Source organism: Giraffa tippelskirchi, chromosome 9 (assembly GCF_054371585.1).
Source record: "Giraffa tippelskirchi isolate mGirTip1 chromosome 9, T2T-mGirTip1v1.2.pri, whole genome shotgun sequence".
Classification (NCBI taxonomy): Eukaryota; Metazoa; Chordata; class Mammalia; order Artiodactyla; family Giraffidae; genus Giraffa; species Giraffa tippelskirchi.
Window position 1 is genome coordinate 46,619,889 of NC_137283.1, and position 18,105 is coordinate 46,637,993.

Here is an 18,105-nt window from a genome sequence, read left to right on the forward strand (position 1 = left end):
CTACAGACACCTGGGCTGGCCATCTGTGCAGGGCCCCTGACGGGACACCTCCCAGGGCCCAGCCAGCAGCACATCCTCAGGAACACATAACGGAGGGACTCCAGCGCTGAGCACTGACGCACTGTTTTTACAGAACACTTGGCTTGTAAAAGTGATAAACAGCAAGGATGCAGACAGGAGGAGGTGTGTCCTTCTTAAACTCTACCTACCCCCATCGAGACACACAAACCCAGGAACCACACTCCTACTGCCCAAGTGCCATTTGGATGTCACTCTTTCAGGGAACATCTGGAATCTTTTTTTTTTTTTCTGGCTGCACTCTGAGACACATAGGACCTTAGTTCCCTGGCCAGGAATCAAATCTGTCCCCTCTACAGTAGAAACATAAAGTCTTAACCACTGAACTACCAGGAATATCCCTGGAACCTATGGACTAACTTTCCTTCTCCCCTTCTTGGGAATAAATTTCACCACTTACTGGGTCTATGCTATCAAACGCACATACAATTAATACACTTCGTTTCGTTCTAAGTACTCTTTTTCTAAAAAAAAAAAAAAAAAAAAAATTATTTATTTTTGGCTGTGCTGGGTCTTCACTGCTCCCCAGGCTTTTCTCTAGTGGCAGTGAGTGGAGGCTACTCTCCATAGTGGCGGTGCTTGGGCTTCTTATTGTGGTGACTTCTCTTGTTGTGGAGCACAGGCCCGCAGCATGGGCTTCAGTAGTTGCCGCACGTGGGCGTGGGAGCTGTGGCTCACGGGGCTCTAGAGCACAGGCTCAGTAGTTGTGGTGCATGGGCTTAGCTGCTCCATGGCATGTGGGATCTTCCTGGACCAGGGATTGAACTGGTGTCTCCTGCATTGGCAGGTGGATTCTCTACCACTGAGCCACCAGGGAAGCCCTAAGATTTTAAATAACTTTTAAATAACCCCATTTTGAAATTAACTTAAGAACTGCAGGCAATGCACAGAGCACTGGATACAGGTCTTCGGTGGTCCTTTTGGTAAAAGTCATGTTAAACACCCAACCCCAGGGTATGGTCAGGCCGTGGAGGGCATACCACAGACTCATCGATCTCGGAGATGCTGTTGTGACTCAAGTCCAGCGTGGTCAGCGCCTGCCATGTGGGGATGACGGCAGTCACGGGGCCCTCCAGAGCTGCGCCTGCTGGCTCCCACTCATCGAACTCCGAGGCTTCGGGAACGAGGACTTCCTGTGTGAGAACATCTGGTGAGCTACCCCCATGGTAGCCCTCATGCAACACTCACTGGGAACACAATCATTGCAAAATTTCAGGAAGGGCTGGAGCATATTTAGTATGTGGAAGTGAACTTGCATTAAAACAGGGCTTTGGTTCATATGCCTCGAAACGATTGTGAAATAACTTAGAAGAGCTAGAAACATAACGGCCACTTGGAATATGTTCTGGCCCTGCTGCAGGAACAAACGCTTTTCCAGCTCACAAGAGCCTCATTATACACTGATGCCTTTTCTGGCTTAAATCTTGGGAGGCTGAAGGTCAGAATTTGCTGTGTTTCCAGGCAACTGTGCTTTACAAGCTGGCACTGTGGCCCGGGCGGCTGACAGCAGGCCCTTTAACCATTACTTCACAGGTTAAAATCCAGCAGGGCTGAGACAGGGAGCAGCAGGGAGCACAGGGGCACCGTCCCCTGGGAGGGAGACAGGTCTCCTCACTTTGGCTTCTGATGCCCTTTGATAAGACCTCTCCTCTCTCAATAGATCACCCTGGGCTCCCTGAGCAGGCAAGCAGGGAGTGTCTCCCAGAGGGGCAAAGCTGCCTAAAACAAGCTGCCTCCTTTCAGCCAGTAGCCTCAAGAGAAAGACTTTCCATCAAACCTAAATCTTCATCAGATACTCTAAGTTCTAAAAGTAACACTATGCTTCTTTCTAGAAGAACTTTAAGATTACTGAGTCTGCTAAGTGCTAAGTCATTTCAGTCCCGTCCAACTCTTAGCGACCCCATGGACTGTAGCCTGCCAGGCTCCTCTGTCCGTGGGATTCTCCAGGCATGAACACTGGAGTGGGTTGCCATTTCCTTCTCCAGGGGATCTTCTCGAGCCAGGGATCGAACCAGCATCTCTTACATCTCCTGCATTAGCAGGTGGGTTCTTTACCACTAGCACCACCTGAACGTCAAGTCATTACTAAGATGCAACACATAAAAATGTAAAGAGAGAAGGGAAAAAATCTCTTACATACTTGGTTTGAGTGTTTGTGTCACTCACATATAAACAACAGGGCCCAGCACACACAACCTCGCCTGCCTATTCAAGTTCACTGAGAACAAGATACAAATGAGTGCTAAGCCAGGGCTTTTCATGGTTAGAGAACATTTCCATCGATTCACCTAATAAATGTTCTGACACTTGTGCTGCTGAAAATTTATTAAAAACCAGTGACCTTTTTCTGGGGGGTGGGGATTACCCTGCTCTTAAAATCTCTGGTTTAACAGTGTTGATTTGGGATGACGATGTAGCCTGAAGCATCCCAGGGACTGTCAAGCACTGGGAGGTCCCACATGAGCGTGCAGCTCCCCAGGAGAAAGTCTGGCTTCTGACTCCTGACAGGTAGCAGTAGATTTTGCACGATTCACAGTGAGACCACCACAGTGCAGGGCCCTGCCCCTCAGACAGCACCCAGGAAGGTAACAGGTGGCGCTTACTTTCATGGAGGTTGCCGAGAAACGGACGCTCATCGTGGCCAAAGTGGGCTTGGATGCAACCAGCCCCCGGATGTGCCTGGCGTCACAGTGACTTATCTGGAACAAGAACGGCTGTGTCTCAGAAGGGCATCATCACTCCAGCATGAAGTAGATGTTCACCACCCACACACAAAAAGAGCACAACCATCAGGGACCCTGAATCCTTCGAGGTAGGCGGTGACTCAAACCCTAAGTCTCTGCTTTCCCCAGTTTTTAGTGCTAACTGGACATGTTCTGAAGTAGCCTGTGAGACAATGAAACACAAATTCCTTTCTCTGAACAGCTGCTTGGGGCTTGGTGGCTGGACACAAAGTGAGAGTCAGGAACACCAGAGCTGGGGAGCCTGGGGCCTCTGCAACATCACCTGCCCCACTCCGCTGGCCTCGGCAGCCTCGCAGGGGGAAGGAGGGGTACAAGCCAAACCATCTCCCTCAAGCCACCTGTCCGAGTGCTATACTACATACCCGCAGACCCCTCCTGGCAGAGCCGCAGCCTGCCCAGCCAGGCACTCTTCTCACTTCCTAGCCCCACTTGCCTGTGCTGGTCAAGGCTCAGATGCCCATCGAAAGAAGGGTCCTCAAGGGACCTCCTGAGACAAGCCCAGCACGTTGCAGAGTCAGACTCTGCTGAACTCAGACACTAGATTCCCCCTTTCAACTGTGTGATCCTGGCCAAACTTCCTTACCTCCCTAAGCCTCAGTTTCCTCAACTGTAAAATGGAAATGTAAGCGCCCACTTCACTTGGCTGTTGAGAAGATTTCATCGAGCAACATGGGGCACAGGGCTGCACACAAAAGCCATGCTCAAGAACTTGCTGCGTTAAAGCATTTTTCACTATTCTCTACTGAGTCCCCTTCTTATTAAAAAAAAAAAAGAAAAAAAAAAGGTAACAAAATTGGCACTGCGAACCCAGGAGTTCCGCAGTGAGTAATGCAAAGTATTTCCTGTTAGGTGCAGGCATGGCAGAGAGCAGAGAATCCTACAACCCCTCTGCTGATCTGCCCTGGGAGATGCAGACATGGAATTGGCTCTGTATGACCCACAGGATGACTTCCTAGCACTTCAACTCGAGAAATGAAGAAGCCCAGAAGGAGCTGGGCGCTGGTGCTCCAAACTGTCCAAGTGCTACGGGGTGGGGACATACAGACCAGCCAAGAGCAGCAGAAGCTCCTCTCTCTCTGCCTCCACAGCACCTGACTTCCCTAAATGGAACCTGCCACATACTGACAGACACAAAAGCAGCAGTGCCTTACGATTAAATCCAGACACTCAACCTCAGGGACGCTCCCTAGCCATGGACAGAATGGTCAGAAATCAGACCATCCTGCAGAGGGCACAGTCCCACCTGCACTCCAAGGGCCCTGGGCCTTACCTCCACCTGATGAAGAGACTTGAATATGGACAGATCAAAAGGCAGGAGCTGCTCCTGAATGTTGCTGGTCCCAAAAGGTCCTTCTGTACCAGAAACCTACAGCCAGATAAATGGTGTGAATTAGGGATGCTGCTGCAACCAGCACTTCCCATCCGTGTTCACCGAGCAGTGTTGCAGCAACTGCCAAACCCTGCTCCAAGCTTTGCCAGGCTGTGAGAGGCAGTCCGGGCAAGGACTCCCACTCAGCACTTCCATCATCAACAAAGCAGGCTAAAGCCAAGGTTCAAAGTAGGGCGGCACTAGACCATGACTGCCCCCTGGTGCTCACAGCCAGAAGCACAGTGCCCAGATCACCAAATGTCACCTTCTTTTCCTCAGGGCCTGCAGTGTATACACACACACACACCCACACACCCACCCCACACACTCCCCTGCTCCCACACACACACCCATGTCACGAGCTGCATGCCCACGACTGAGCAGTTCCCCATGACCAGGCTCCCACAGCTTTACCTTAAGGTACTTAAGGCGACAGGTGAAGTCCAGGATGTGCCCCAGGTCAGTCTTGGCATCCCCGCTGGCACACGTGGGCTTTCCCTGCTGCAGCTGCTCGGTGACTGCGTAGAGCTGCAGGGGCCTAATGGCGAAGACCTCGCCAGCCCCCAGGAGCTGTTCTCCTGCAACAACCACAGCCCAAGGGGTGAGTACTGGGTCCCAGCCCCACTGTGCGGCCAGGGTACCTGCCCACCCGGCCAACAGTGAACAAGCCCCTGGCCGGCACCCATTATGCGCACCAGGTCAGGATGAAGCCATGTTCCTGAGCATGCGGAAGCGGCCTCCCTCCTGGGCTGACAGATCAGGGTCAACTCAGAACACGTGATTACAAAGGAGGGAAGGCCGCAGGAATTTGCGCTGGGGAGCCTCTCCGAGGTGAGACTGAGTTAAAATCTGAGGCCCTGGGCCAGGAGAAAGCCAATGCCGGCAGCACTGCGGGCCACGGCCCATGCTGCAACCTCTAAGATGTAGACGTCTTAAGGTTAGGGCGCCAGCACAACACAGGGCCTGAGAGCAGGAGGGGGTTCTGAGCCAGACAGACTGGTGTTTGGTCCTCCTTTTGCGCTTTCCAGCCATGCACCCTCAGACAGGTAACTGGGCCTCTCATCCTCAATGTCCTTGTGTGGCCCTCTTTCAGGGAAGCAGTAAGACACACACAGAAGTCTGGGCCACAAGCACTCACTCAGAACATCTTAGCTCCTGTTACTGTGCTCTCAGGCAGGGTCATGACCCTAAGGCAGCTTCAGTGCCATCTGAACCCTTTTAGGTAAGAACAAACCTGGTGCAATAAGCCACCATGCCACCCACCTTCCAGAACTCCATCAGAAGGCCCTGGAATACAACCTGGCCCTGAGAATAGAGCCCCCGAAGACAGGGGTCCAGGGGTCCTGAGGTGAAGAACACAGTTCCTCAGACTTGCAGACCAGATAGGTGCACAGGCCTGCCTGTGGACCAGGTCTAGGGATTTGGGGAACCCTGGGGAGGTGGGTCCTGGCTAGAACTCACTTGGCACAGAGCCAACTGATGGAGATCTGGGCCTTGGCCACCTAATAGGGCTAGCCAAGTTGCATCCAGTATTTCAAGGACCCCTGTCATATACCTTTTTCAAAGAGTTCCTCAGCCAGTGCTGCAGTGATGCCATTAATCTCCTGAAGAGAAAACAAAATCCAGTCAGGATATTCCCCTGCTCCCCACCAATGGGACCTGCACCTTTCCTGCCATCTACTCCCTCCACTGCTGCAAAGCCAGCTCTCCAGAAGTAAAACAAAATGGAGAGAGTAAATCTAAAGTGAATCAAGCAGCTCAGAAAGGGAAAGAGTATTTCCAGTTACGCGGATATCAGCTCCAAGGCCACTCAGCACAGGCTGAGAGCTCTAGGCCCAGGAGACCGCAAAGCCTGGCCATGTCAGGCACTGGCTGGGAAGTCAACAGCTCCCAAAACTGGCCTTGGGAGATTACTAAGAGAGGCATGGCAGACAGATAGTCCTGCTTCCTCTGGAAAAGAGGTTCCCATTACCCTCGTGGGGAAAAAAAGGCCTCACAGAGCCAGCCCTACCTAGGAGTGATCATTTTTACTGACATACATGTCCCACAGGTATCTGAGGAAAGACTAAACACCAGCTCTCTTCCTGTGCCATCCCTCCAAGGCTGGTGACAGCACCACTCAGCCCAGGGTCATGAGAAAGAGGCAGGAAAGGATTCCCTTTCAGGGTGATGGGGTAAAGGCAGCACAAGGATGACGAGTCACATTACCAGCTAATGTGCTGGGTCTCAATTCACATCAGGCAACGGCCTAAGTGCTCCCCACCAAGAGGCTCACTCAATCCTCCCGACGCCCTAAGCCAGGAGGCTCTTATTTTGAATCCTATTTCACAGGTAAGCAAACTGACGTGGAGACATGCTGCGATCCTCAATGTTACATGGCAAGAAACTCCCAAAGCCACACTTTCAAGTGCTTAGCCGTGAAGCCTCTCTGGGTACACAGCTGACTGCTTCAGCATTTCAGGGGTGTAACAGTGGGGCTCCCAGAGCCCCAGGGCTTGCAACCCCACATCCTGCAGGTAAGAACGTTACCTAAGTGACAGATGGTAGCCAACAGGACTTTTGTAAACAGGTCCAGATGAAAACTGCACAATCACCTTCGTAACTCACAGGAACACTTCTGCCACCAGGACATGCAATTAGTGTGTTTACGGAACTTGAAAGGCACCAGGTTGCAGGAGACAGAGTGTCCTTCTCCTGTTTTCTCCTGTTCATCTCTTGCTTACCTTTTACACATAAAGGATACCCTAATGGTTGTTTATATGCTGCAAATATCTAAGTATCTTTTCCTGTCTGTGTATGCCTTTTATGTGTGTTCACACCGGTTCTCCTGACAGAGAGAGGTTTGTCAAGTTTACACTTTTTTAACCTGTGATTCTTTTCCTTTCTGACTTCTGGGACCTCTTTTCCAACCCTAAGATTACAAAAACACTCCCCTAATTTCTCCTTTTAGTACTCTAAGGTATCTGTTATTAAAAAATGTGCTTATTTCATCTGCTTGAAAGTCAGCTTGTATGAGACTAATGCCCCCTTATTCTCACAAATGAACAAAAAGCCAAAGGGAGAAAAATGAGCAAACACAGCTCCACTGTTAGGGGGCTCAGAGTTTGGCAAGACACAGGGTCAAATGTAAAAGGGCCACCAAAAGGATACAGCAGGCTCTGAGCCGGAGAGGCTCCAGTGAGTGAGAGGACAGGCCATCAGTTCACTCAGAAGTTCAACTTCCGTCTCCTGCAACAATTCAATTGCTGGGCAGTTACTTCCTTGGCTGCTATGAAGAACCAAAGATCAGGAAGACCGTGGAATGACCCAGAAGCTCATTTCTCTACCTACACTCTGAGAACCAAGCCCTGTCTCCAGATCAGCACTTCCCCATCTGGCATGCAGTCAGAATTGCCCATCGCCTGGACAGCCCTGAAAGACACAGACTCCCGAGAGGCTTCTGATCTGCACCCACCTCTAGTCCCCAAGAGCAGCTCCCCAGCCTCTCCAGTCCCGGCAGGGACACTAGGTCTCATGTGGGAAAAGGGCCCCCAGCCCACGCTTAGTACCAGCAACCCTTATCCTCAAAGTTACATTTCTTTGGGCAGCTGGCGTCAACACCAGCCCAGCTGAGGAGACAGGGCTGGAATTTCCGGAAGACACAGAAAGTTGGGAGATAGTGAGGGCCAAGGACTCATGCTAAACAAAGAGCATGTTTCCACTTCTAAGCAATCTAAAAAGTAGACAATTTCTTCCGCCCCTCCCCTTGGGCTACAGGAAGCACTCCCTGCAGCTATACCAGGCAACACTATCTACTTAGTTGCCTTGGCTGATCTTCACCTTGAGAGACTCTTTAATCAAAGGGGAAACAAAGAAAAGCCTCAGTCCCAAAATCCACAGCATAGGTCTTTTCAGAGAAGCATTTTGTCTGCCTCCTCAGAGGGCTCTGGTTCAACTGTGGCCTTGTGGCCAAGTGTAAGCAGGGTTGGGCCTCCCTCCTGCTTGGAGGAAATGGGGGCATCAGTGGATCCCAGCTAAAGCTTCTACAGATTCTGCCCAGAGGTACCTCTGTGAACAGGTACTCCCCCACCCACACATACTCCACCCAATCCAGCTGAAGGGACTTGAAATACTTCAGGCTCCCACAGATGTCTGAACTGAAATACGCTAAAAAAAAAAAAAAGAAAAGGCAGGGAGCTTCTCTGGTGGCTCAACGGTAAAGAATCCACCTGCCAATGCAGGAAACGTGGGTTTGATCCCTAGTCCGGGATGATGCTGCATGCCAAGGAGAAACTAAGCCCATACACCACAACTATTAAGCCTGTGCTCAACAGCCCAGGAACCGTAACTGCAGAAGCCTGTGCTCCCTAGACCCCATGCTTTGCAACAAGAGAAGCCACCGCAATGAGAAGCCTGTGCACCACAATGAAGAGAAGCCCCCACTTGCCAGAAGTAGAGAAAGTCTTTCCACAGCAATGAAAATCCAGCAGAGCCAAAAATAAATAAAAATTTTAAAAGACATTCTTTATACTTCAAAAAATTTTTCAATTAAAAAAAAAATAGGTGTTTAAAAACTACAACACCCACTTCCAAACATGTTGCATTCCCATCAATCAGCCACCTGCCAGGGTCACATGCTGGTCTACACCCCTGAGCAGCACCCTTGCAGTGCAAGTCGCTCAGTTGTGTCCAAGTCGCTCAGTTGTGTCCGACTCTTTGCGACCCCATGGACTATACAGTCCATGGAATTCTCCAGGCCAGCATACTGGAGTGGGTAGCCTTTCCCTTCTCCAGGGGATCTTCCCAACCCAGGGATCGAACCCAGATCTCCCACATTGCAGGTGCATTCTTTACCAAGTGAGCTATGCACACAAATGCACCACGGACTATTAGGCTGTGGTTCGGAGACCATTGTCCTGACATCATGTCAGTACATGCAGGTCTGTGAACCCCCTGCAGCACAGACCCTACTGAATGAATAACCCCAGGCCAGTCCAATACTCCTGCTTGGCACAGGCTTGAGCACAGAGTGTGTGTCAGTGGGGCATTAACAAGGGACTCAATTACATATCACTGTGTGGTTTACACACACACACAGGAGTCGGAGTCCTTGATAACTTAATTCATGCCTATATGAGGTACACCAGCAGAAGCCAGGAACACTGTGTGCATAAAAATTCCCCACTGAGAGATTCAAGCCTAAACTTTGGCTGAAGAGAGCTCCAAGACTATAAGTAAGCTGCAAGGATATCTGTTATTACTTACAGCCTGTACTTTGCAACTAAAACAAGTGACCAAAAGTTACCTTTAGGATGGTAAAGGTTCTATCCTACTCTGATTTCAAATTTCAAAAAGTGTCTTTGTTTTACCCAACTGATTTCAAGATAACAAAATGATATAAATGCCACCTTTGACAAGAAGTGAATGCCTTTCCTAACTAGAATAGCTGGCACCAGCTGGGACCCGGAAAGTCTCCGCCATGAGCCCAGACCTCTTCTGGGCCCTCCACCTTCACCGCACAGTCTCCTGCAATTCCCAAGGGCCCAGGATCATCCCCCTCCAACTCACAAGAGGAACTGAGACACACAGAGGTTCCACGACTGCACGACTGCCTCTGAATAAACTGTCAGGAAGCAGCAGGGCTGGGAGACAAACTCGGCTCTGCCTGCCTGTCAGACAGCCTGCCCCAAAGTGGTGGCCCGAAATGCCCTGTGGGATCACACTTCACTGAATTTGAAGCCCTCTGCCCCAGGGCTCCCAGGATGAGGTCTGTCTCCGAGGGCACAGGAGCACCAGGACTCAGCTGTCTGCAGGGGGGCAGCACAGCAGCAGGCAGGACTCAGGGCTGCCCCGGCCCGGCACACCCCATCTCAGTAGGCTGGGAGGGAAGTGCTGCTTTCCTGCCTTGCCATTAAAATCCACACTGCCAAAGAAGCAAACTGAACCCCAACCGCACACCATATACAAAAACCCACGCAAAATGGTTCAAGTCCTAAATACAAGAGCTAAAACTATAAAACTCTTAAGAGAAAAACATAGCTGTAATCTTTGTTATCTTGGATTAGGCAATGGTTTCTTAGATATGATACCAAAGACACAAGCGACTGGAGGGAAAAAAAAAAATGGGTAAACTTAATCATAATCGAAAACTTGGGTTTCAAAGAATACGATCAGGAAAACGAAGACAATCCACACAATGAGAGAAAATATTTGCACATCATATTTCTAATAAGGGTTTAAATATCCAGAGTATACAAAGAACTCCTACAATTCAACAACAAAAACAATCTAATTTTTTGAAATGCAAACGATTTCAATAATTTTATCTAAAGATATGCAAATAACCAACAAGCACATGAAAGGAAGCTCAACATTATTAGTCATTGCTGCTACTGCTGCTAAGTCGCTTCAGTCGTGTCCGACTCTGTGCGACCCCATAGACGGCAGCCCATCAGGCTCCGCTGTCCCTGGGATTCTCCAGGCAAGAATACTGGAGTGGGCTGCCATTTCCTTCTCCAGTGCATGAAAGGGAAAAGTGAAAGTGAAGTCGCTCAGTCGTGTCCGACTCTTAGCGACCCCATGGACTGTAGCCTACCCGGCTCCTCCATCCATGGGATTTTCCAGGCAAGAGTACTGGAGTGGGGTGCCATTGCCTTCTCCGCAAATGAAACCACAAGATACCACGTTACACCCATGAGGATGGCTACAGGAAAAGTGAACAGTAGCAAGCGTAGGCAAAGACATGGGAACATAAGAGCCTACACACTGCTGGCAGGAATGCATTGGGTTGGCCAAGTTTCTGGCCAACTCAATAAAATGGTGCAGCCACTACAGAAGAAAATTTGGCTGTTCCTCATAAACAGAGTTATCATACAATCCAGCAATTCTACTCCTAGTATATATCCAACAGAAAGTATGTTGTTGTTAACCTTTAGTCGCTAAGTTGTGTCTGACTCTCTTTGTGATCCCATGGACTGTAGCCCGCCAGGCTCCTCTGCCCATGAGATTACTCAGGCAACAATACCGGAGTGGGCTGCCATTCTCTTCTCCAGGGCAAGTTCCTGACCCTGAGATTGAACCTGCATCGCCTGCATTGGCAGATGGATTCTTTACTACTGAGCCACCTGGGAAGCCCCAACAGAAAGTATGGGTCTACGCAAAAACATATGAATGTTCTCAGCAGCCTTATTTAATAAAAGCCAAAAACTGGAAGCAAGCTAAATTTATCAGTCCATTAACTCATAAATGGACAATATATGGTATCTCTAAACAATATAATAGTACTTGACCATAAAAGAACTCAAGTACTTACTTTTGCTTACAATATGAATGGACCTTGAAAACACTATGCTAAGTGAAAGCAGTCAGTCACAAAAGGTCACATATTGCATGATTCCATTTATATGAAATGTTCAGAATATGCAAATCCATATATTATGAAAGCATATTAGTGACAGCTGATGTGTACCCAGTTCCTTCCTGTGTGATAAATGTTCTGGAATTAAGACAGTAGTGATAGAAGCACAATTCTGTTACTATACTAAAAACCAGGAACTTGTATACTTTGTAAGAGTGAATTCTGTATGTGAATTATATATATAAAAAAAAAATCCACACCCCAGCCAAATAGGGTTCCCTGGGTCCACCCTGTCCAATGTCAGCCCCACAAGAGGTGGACTACATTGGGAGTAAATTCAAAGAGGACACTGATGGGGGCGAAAGTTACCAGAAACCTTCCCTAAGAGCTCCCAGCATGTAAAAAGCTGGCAAATCTTCTGGGCCCTGTCTGTCCAAACTCATCTGAAGATCTAATATAGTGATTCTCAATCAGGTGCAATTTGCCCCTCAGGCAGTATCTGGCAACGTGTGGAGATGCTGTTGGTAGTTACAACTTGGCGGATAGGGGGGTAGGCTGGGGGGGGGGGGTAGGACGCTACTGGCATCTAGTGGGCAGATCTAGCAGCATGTCTGCATGCTGCTCAACACTGCAGAGCAGCCCCCACACCAATCATCCAGTCCAAAATGTCAACAGTGCCACAGCTAAGCAACCTTGATTTAGTTTAATGACGGATCAATCATTTTTTTCAAATTCTGGATTTATATAACCAAGGGGCCCTTTTGATAATAATTATTTCAAATATGTTCAAACTGCTCCAAGCAGTAGAACACGCCTCAAACCAGGCAGGGCCCCAGGCCTACCTCAGGCAAACCCAGCTCAAAAAAGCAGCCCAGTACTTCTCTGGTGGCTCAGTGGACTCAAATCTGCCTGCCAATGCAGGGGACACGGGTTCGATTCCTGGCCTGGGAAGATTCCACAAGGTGTGAAGCAACTCAGCCCGATCTCTGGGTCAGGAAGATCCCCTGGAGAAGGGAATGGCAGCCCACACCCTACTGAGCCTGTGCTCTAGAGCCTGAGAGCCGCAACGACAGAAGCCACCGCAGTGAGAAGTCCGTGCGCCACAACGAAGAGTAGCCCCTACTCGCCACAGCCAGAGAAGAGCCCGCACACAGCAACGAAGACCCAGCGCAACCAGAATAATAATAATTAACATATAAATTATTTAAAAAACAAAAGCAGCCCAGGCCTTTTCATGCTCAGAGGCAGCCAGGAGATTGCCTCAAAGGCCCAGGTCTTAAGCAATGAATTATACTTTAAACTTAAATAGCTAATCAAAGCTTTCTTAAAGTATAGTGTTTCTTAAAACATTAGCCTTATTTGAAAGACTCACGTAAGGAATGGACTTTTCTTTTTCACATAAGGAAAGAAAATGCAAGAAAAAAAAAGCCTACAACAGGAAAATTACTGCTAACCACATACATTTCTGGTACATGCCAAACAAAATCCAAAGATAGATACACATATATAGCTCCCATCTATAAATGCCACTCTTTTTTTCCACAGAGCCCCTCCAAGCTGAGTGGCTAGTGCCATCACCAAATTTCCAGGTTCTATCTAACACTTCACGAAGGTTCAGCTGTCTCACTCTGAAAATATCTCAAGACAGTTATTTTTTAAACAAGTTTGGGTTTTTAAGACCACAACCCCCAGCCTGAAAAGAGAGTGGGTTGTTTTGGGTTTTTTTCCCTATCTTCATCACACAAAAGGAAAATAATTAAATGTAAATTATCCAAAAATCTACTACTCAAAAACAACTCGTTGTAATGTTTTGATGTATAAGCTTCTAGAATTTTCCCAAATATATTCATACAAACTTTTTTTTTAAATAAATACGGGACCATACCTTCATACCATTTTTCTGCCCTGCTCTTTTCACCTAGTAATGTATTTCTTTTCCGACATCAACAAATCCACAGACGCATCGTCATTTTTCTAGCAGCATAATATCCAATTCCATGCTAGCACCCTTTAATTTTTTTGTTTTTTAAGTCACCTCCTATGGGGCTTTTGATTGTCTTCAGTATCTTATTATAATCCTGGAATGACTACCTTTACATCTATATCCTTTTCTCAGTCACCCAGTCTTTTCCCTTAGAATAAATTCTCAGAAATGAAATGATTGGGTTGTTTAACATTTCAGTTTCACACTGCACCAAACTTCCCTCCCTGAAGTGTGACAACTCATACTGTCACCAGCAGCCCATGACCATTGTTCCTCCATCCAGAAGGGAGTGCAGAGCTGCCCTGAGACATACACTCCCACTGGAGGAAGCTATCTACCCTCACTCAGCACCCTGGACTCTGACGATGCCCTAAGATGGCAATATTCTGCCAACACAGACCGATTCCTTAATTAGTTTTGAGCTGGGAACCAACAACTCAATAACAGTCGCTGCCAGGTGTCAGCTGTTTCTAATCTAACCCCATCCATTTGGATGGAAACCCTGCTCAAACACCCACAGGCCATTTTTGCTAAACAAAACGGCTTGGGATGGAGGAAAATCCCTCTGTGGCCAGAGCCGGTTAGCCTAATTTAAGGCAAATCCATTTATGTACACGCTCTGTCTGAACCCAAACCCGCCAGGATGCTCCTCCAGCTTCTAACCTCAGGCTCCAACTCCAGCCTACTTCTCAAAGTTGAGGTCTACAAGGTTTGCTACCTGGAGATCTGGCGGCTGTAGGCTTGCAGGCGAAGGAGAAAACCCAGGAGGAACTTACGTAAAAGTGGAAATGCAAGAAGTGGGCCAGCACTCTGGGGGCCACGTCAGGGAAAGTGGCCAGAAGAGTCTGGAGATAAATTTCTAGATCCTTCTCCCTCTTTTCCACCAAGCTCCTGGAGTTTTTCCCAATTATCTTTTTGGGGGGAAGCAGACTTCTATCAATCTTCTTCTCTGCAACAAGCTGTAAGAAAATATAAGCGTGTCAACCACAGACCAAGAGGTTCTGTAACTGTGCAAGGCCAAGGTAAGCAGCTGAGGGCAGGTGCTCACTACGAAGCGCATCGTGGCAGGAGTACCACGATTAGTGATCAAACCAGTGCACCTGGGTGTGGCCTCAAGTTTAATTAGCACCAGAAACACCAATACAATTCTAGACAATGAGTTCCACCTAGAGACTTTGGAGACATTCAGGAAAGTAATACCTCAAAGCCCCTGAAGTCACCATCTTTTCCAAACCACAATAAAATTCTCTTGTTACAAATGACCCAGAGAAAGGCAGCTCTCTCCAAATGCAAAGAAAGAATCACAGCCAGATACTAAAGCACAGGTTCTGGAATAGGTATACTTAGGTGAAACAAGTTGAAGCCCGCTCCCTCCCCTGGAAACTGTCCCAGCATTTCATATCCTAGCTACAACAGTCAATCTTAAAATTGAAGTTCAAATACACTCCTTGCACACTGTCTCATGCAAGGGTGAACTCCCAGGATCCAACGGGTTTGGGTTTTTTTTTTGCCGTTTACATTAATAAACCAGTTTTGCCCTAAAACCAATCCATGACACAGTGGGAACTTGGCCTAAAAGCCCCCAAATCCCTGAGACACAGGACACCAATTCTCAATTACCTTTTCATGTAGGTCATGGAAATCACTGTAGCGGTGCTTGACTGTCCACTCATGGCTGCCATCAGTGATCTGGATGATGTAAACCTAAGAGGGAAAACAGCCCTTGCCTAGCCAGCAATAAGGAAAGCCCCACCCTACCCTCAGCAATAGCTGCAGGACACCCAAACCCCCCAGGCCAAAGTTAAGTTGCTCCTGCCCACCAGCCTCTGTACCTGACCTTTGCTGAGCAGCAGGGGCCCCCTCTTAGCCTCCTCCATGGCCCTAGCACTGGATCTGACAGGCATATAGGATAAGTCTGACCCCTATCCAACAGTGAGAAACAAAAAAGGCAGCTATCATATCAAGTCATCTCTTTAGTTTTTTAACTCCAGCCTCCATGTAATCCAAAGTCCAATCCAATCTGACCTGCAAGAAAGGCCTTTCCTTCTGAGGTAAAACAGGGTCAAGTTTGGCAGGACCAGCTTTTCCGCTTTAGTTCTTTCTCAGGAGCCCTGACTATATCCTAGAAGCAAGTCCTTTTCCAATGCTTTCAGCTGGTTCAGGAGCTGAAAACAGCCAGGAGTCAAGGCACTTACAAGCTGAAAAGAGGGCAGTGATAGATAATTAAGCCCTAACAGAAGGGAACGGGCCAGGAAGACCTGTGTTCAAAATCTGGTTCTGCCATTCCTGGCTATAGTTTATGTATGTATGTCAATTTATGTAAGTGACTGGGAGCCTTAAGTTCTCTGAGCCTCAGTTCCCATCTTAAAATTTGGTAGGATAAAGAATCAAAGGTAATGCACGCAAAATGCTTTGTAAAGGGCCTGACATGTAGTAAGTGGTCAATCAAAGGTAGGTGTGGATATTCAACTCAGTTGCTGCTGCTGCTGCTGCTGCTAAGTCGCTTCAGTCGTGTCCGACTCTGTGCGATCCCATAGACGGCAGTACACCAGGCTCCGCCGTCCCTGGGATTCTCCAGGCAAGAACACTGGAGTGGGTTGCCATTTCCTTCTCCAGTGCATGAAAGGGAAAAGTGAAAGTGAAGTCGCTCAGTCGTGTCCAACTCTTCGCGACCCCATGGACTGCAGCCTACCAGGCTCCTCTGTCCATGGAAGTTTCCAGGCAAGAGTACTGGAGTGGGGTGCCATTGCCTTCTCCATTCAACTCAGTATACCCGAACAAAAGGACACAAAATGGTACTGGGTCACCACCTTCCCAACACTCATTCAAAAGAGGGCCTCAGCCCTGTGGACTAGGAGAGCTTTTTGGAGCTAACCCTCCAGGTGGATGCAGTGCATGCTGATGGCTGACCAGCCAGCCATCAGCTCAAAGACCTAAGCCCTCACCTGGAGGAGGCCCCGTGGTCCTCGTGTCCCGCCCCTCTCTGCAGCACGCAGGGAAGGGGGAGGAGAAAATAATCAACTCAACTGAAGCCTCCATTGAGGAGCAGGCCTGTTGCTCCAGGATTCGCTGGAGCCCCTCCACAGCGTAACCATTTCCCTCCCCCTCCACCTGCCCAGGAAAGGAGAAAGAGCCAGAAAAATGACCCTCAGGAGGAGGGCTAGGATGAGGGCGAAGGAGGTGGGGTGAAGGCAGAGCCAAGCCCCCTTCCCCAACTCACCATCGTTCCAGAACAAAAGACAGGAGGCTGAGAGGTGCTCAGGCCACCCCCACCTTGGGGCCAGACTGCTAGGCAGCCTACCAGGCCCATAGGTACCCAAGCCCACCCAGACCCAGGAAGGCCTCCTACTTCATCAGTCTGCAACTTCTCCCCTTTTCTATCCTCCATCTCCTCCACAGCCTTGAAGTGTGTGTGGGCAGTGTGCTGCTCTTGCTTACCCCCACAGTCCAAAGCCATGAAGACCCATGAGGTTCCGGGCTCTTGGACTCTCAGTCCTGAGCCACCCCCTCAATTCCCGGGGTCTGGGCTCCACCCTCTTCCATTCTTGTCTCTGCCTGAGCGCCAAGGCCCCCAGATGCCCCTTCACTTTTTGAGCAAATGTCAACTGCAACCTCAAGGGCCCCCAGATCAAGGCCCTGCCCCCTCTTTTTCTTCATGGCCTGCAGCGCCCTGACCCTTTTCCGCTGATACCAGCCAAAGACCCCCTTTCCTAATTCCCCTTCTCCGGGACCCCCTGTCACGTCTTCCCAGGCCGGCGCCCCTCCAGAGGAGCCCCGGCCTCAACAACCTGACCCCTCTCCTCTGCAGGCCTCCTTTATCCCTTGATCCTTCCCAACCCTAGCCTTCTTTTCTAAACGCGTACCCTTCCTAAGCCCCCTCCCTGCGCCCCACCCCAAGACCCTTTTTCCAGACCTGCGGAGCCCAAACGCCGGTCCCCCAGATTCTGCCATCCCAGGCCCCCTCCCCGAAAGTCGCAGCGCCCCGACACCCTCCTCTCTAGCTACGGGGCCAAGAAGCCCACCCCAGCCCCCCGCCCCGACTCAAGACTCCGGGTTCCAGTCGCCACCTCCAGTTCGGGAGCCCAGGCCCCCAGCGCACCGTATACGTGTCCACGAGCTCAGAGCCCACGACGCGCGCCTCCTTGGCCGGCTCGGCCTCCCGCTCGGGCCCGAAGCTGCGCGCCGCCGCCGCCATGTTCCGGGCTCGGTCGCCGCCGCCGCCGCCCGGCGCACACTGGCAGCAGTAGGGGGCGGGGTCAGCGTCCCACCTTCCACCGGCCCCCGCCGCCCCCCGCCCCCGGCGCGAGCCGTGCAGCCATGTTGGCCCCGCCGCCTTCTCGCGACCCCGCCCCACTCCGCCCCGCGCACGTAATTGACAGCTGCTGCCCGCAGTGCGCGTGCGCAGGCCGCCTGGGACTGTTCGATTGCATAATCGGTAGCCGAGGAGCCCCGCCCGCCGCGCGCCTTGTAGCTCGAGAGAAACTGAGGCTCTGGCGGGAATTGCTCTGGGCTCTGGCACTCGGAAGGGATGGCCCTGCACCTTCCGTGCTACTCGAAGCAAGTCACTGGCTTTAGTTTCCCTCTCCACAAAAGA

At 49.9% G+C, this 18,105-nt stretch overlaps 1 protein-coding gene across 4 annotated transcripts in view; it reads right to left on the minus strand.

Annotated features, from left to right (window-relative positions):
• The window catches only part of NISCH (nischarin), a 65,883-nt gene extending 48,025 nt beyond the window's left edge, over positions 1 to 17,858 (minus strand). For all 4 annotated transcript variants that reach the window (XM_081525144.1, XM_081525145.1, XM_081525143.1 and 1 more), the window contains exons 1-8: positions 17,611 to 17,858; positions 15,132 to 15,215; positions 14,288 to 14,470; positions 5,747 to 5,795; positions 4,606 to 4,769; positions 4,093 to 4,188; positions 2,682 to 2,777; positions 1,059 to 1,211 (exon numbers count right to left, since the gene is read on the minus strand). In XM_081525144.1, coding sequence (XP_081381270.1) covers positions 1,059 to 1,211; positions 2,682 to 2,777; positions 4,093 to 4,188; positions 4,606 to 4,769; positions 5,747 to 5,795; positions 14,288 to 14,470; positions 15,132 to 15,215; positions 17,611 to 17,706 — 921 coding nt within the window. In that variant the 5' untranslated portion in view covers positions 17,707 to 17,858. The remainder of the gene's footprint in view (positions 1 to 1,058; positions 1,212 to 2,681; positions 2,778 to 4,092; positions 4,189 to 4,605; positions 4,770 to 5,746; positions 5,796 to 14,287; positions 14,471 to 15,131; positions 15,216 to 17,610) is intronic.
• Positions 17,859 to 18,105: the final 247 nt, after the last annotated feature.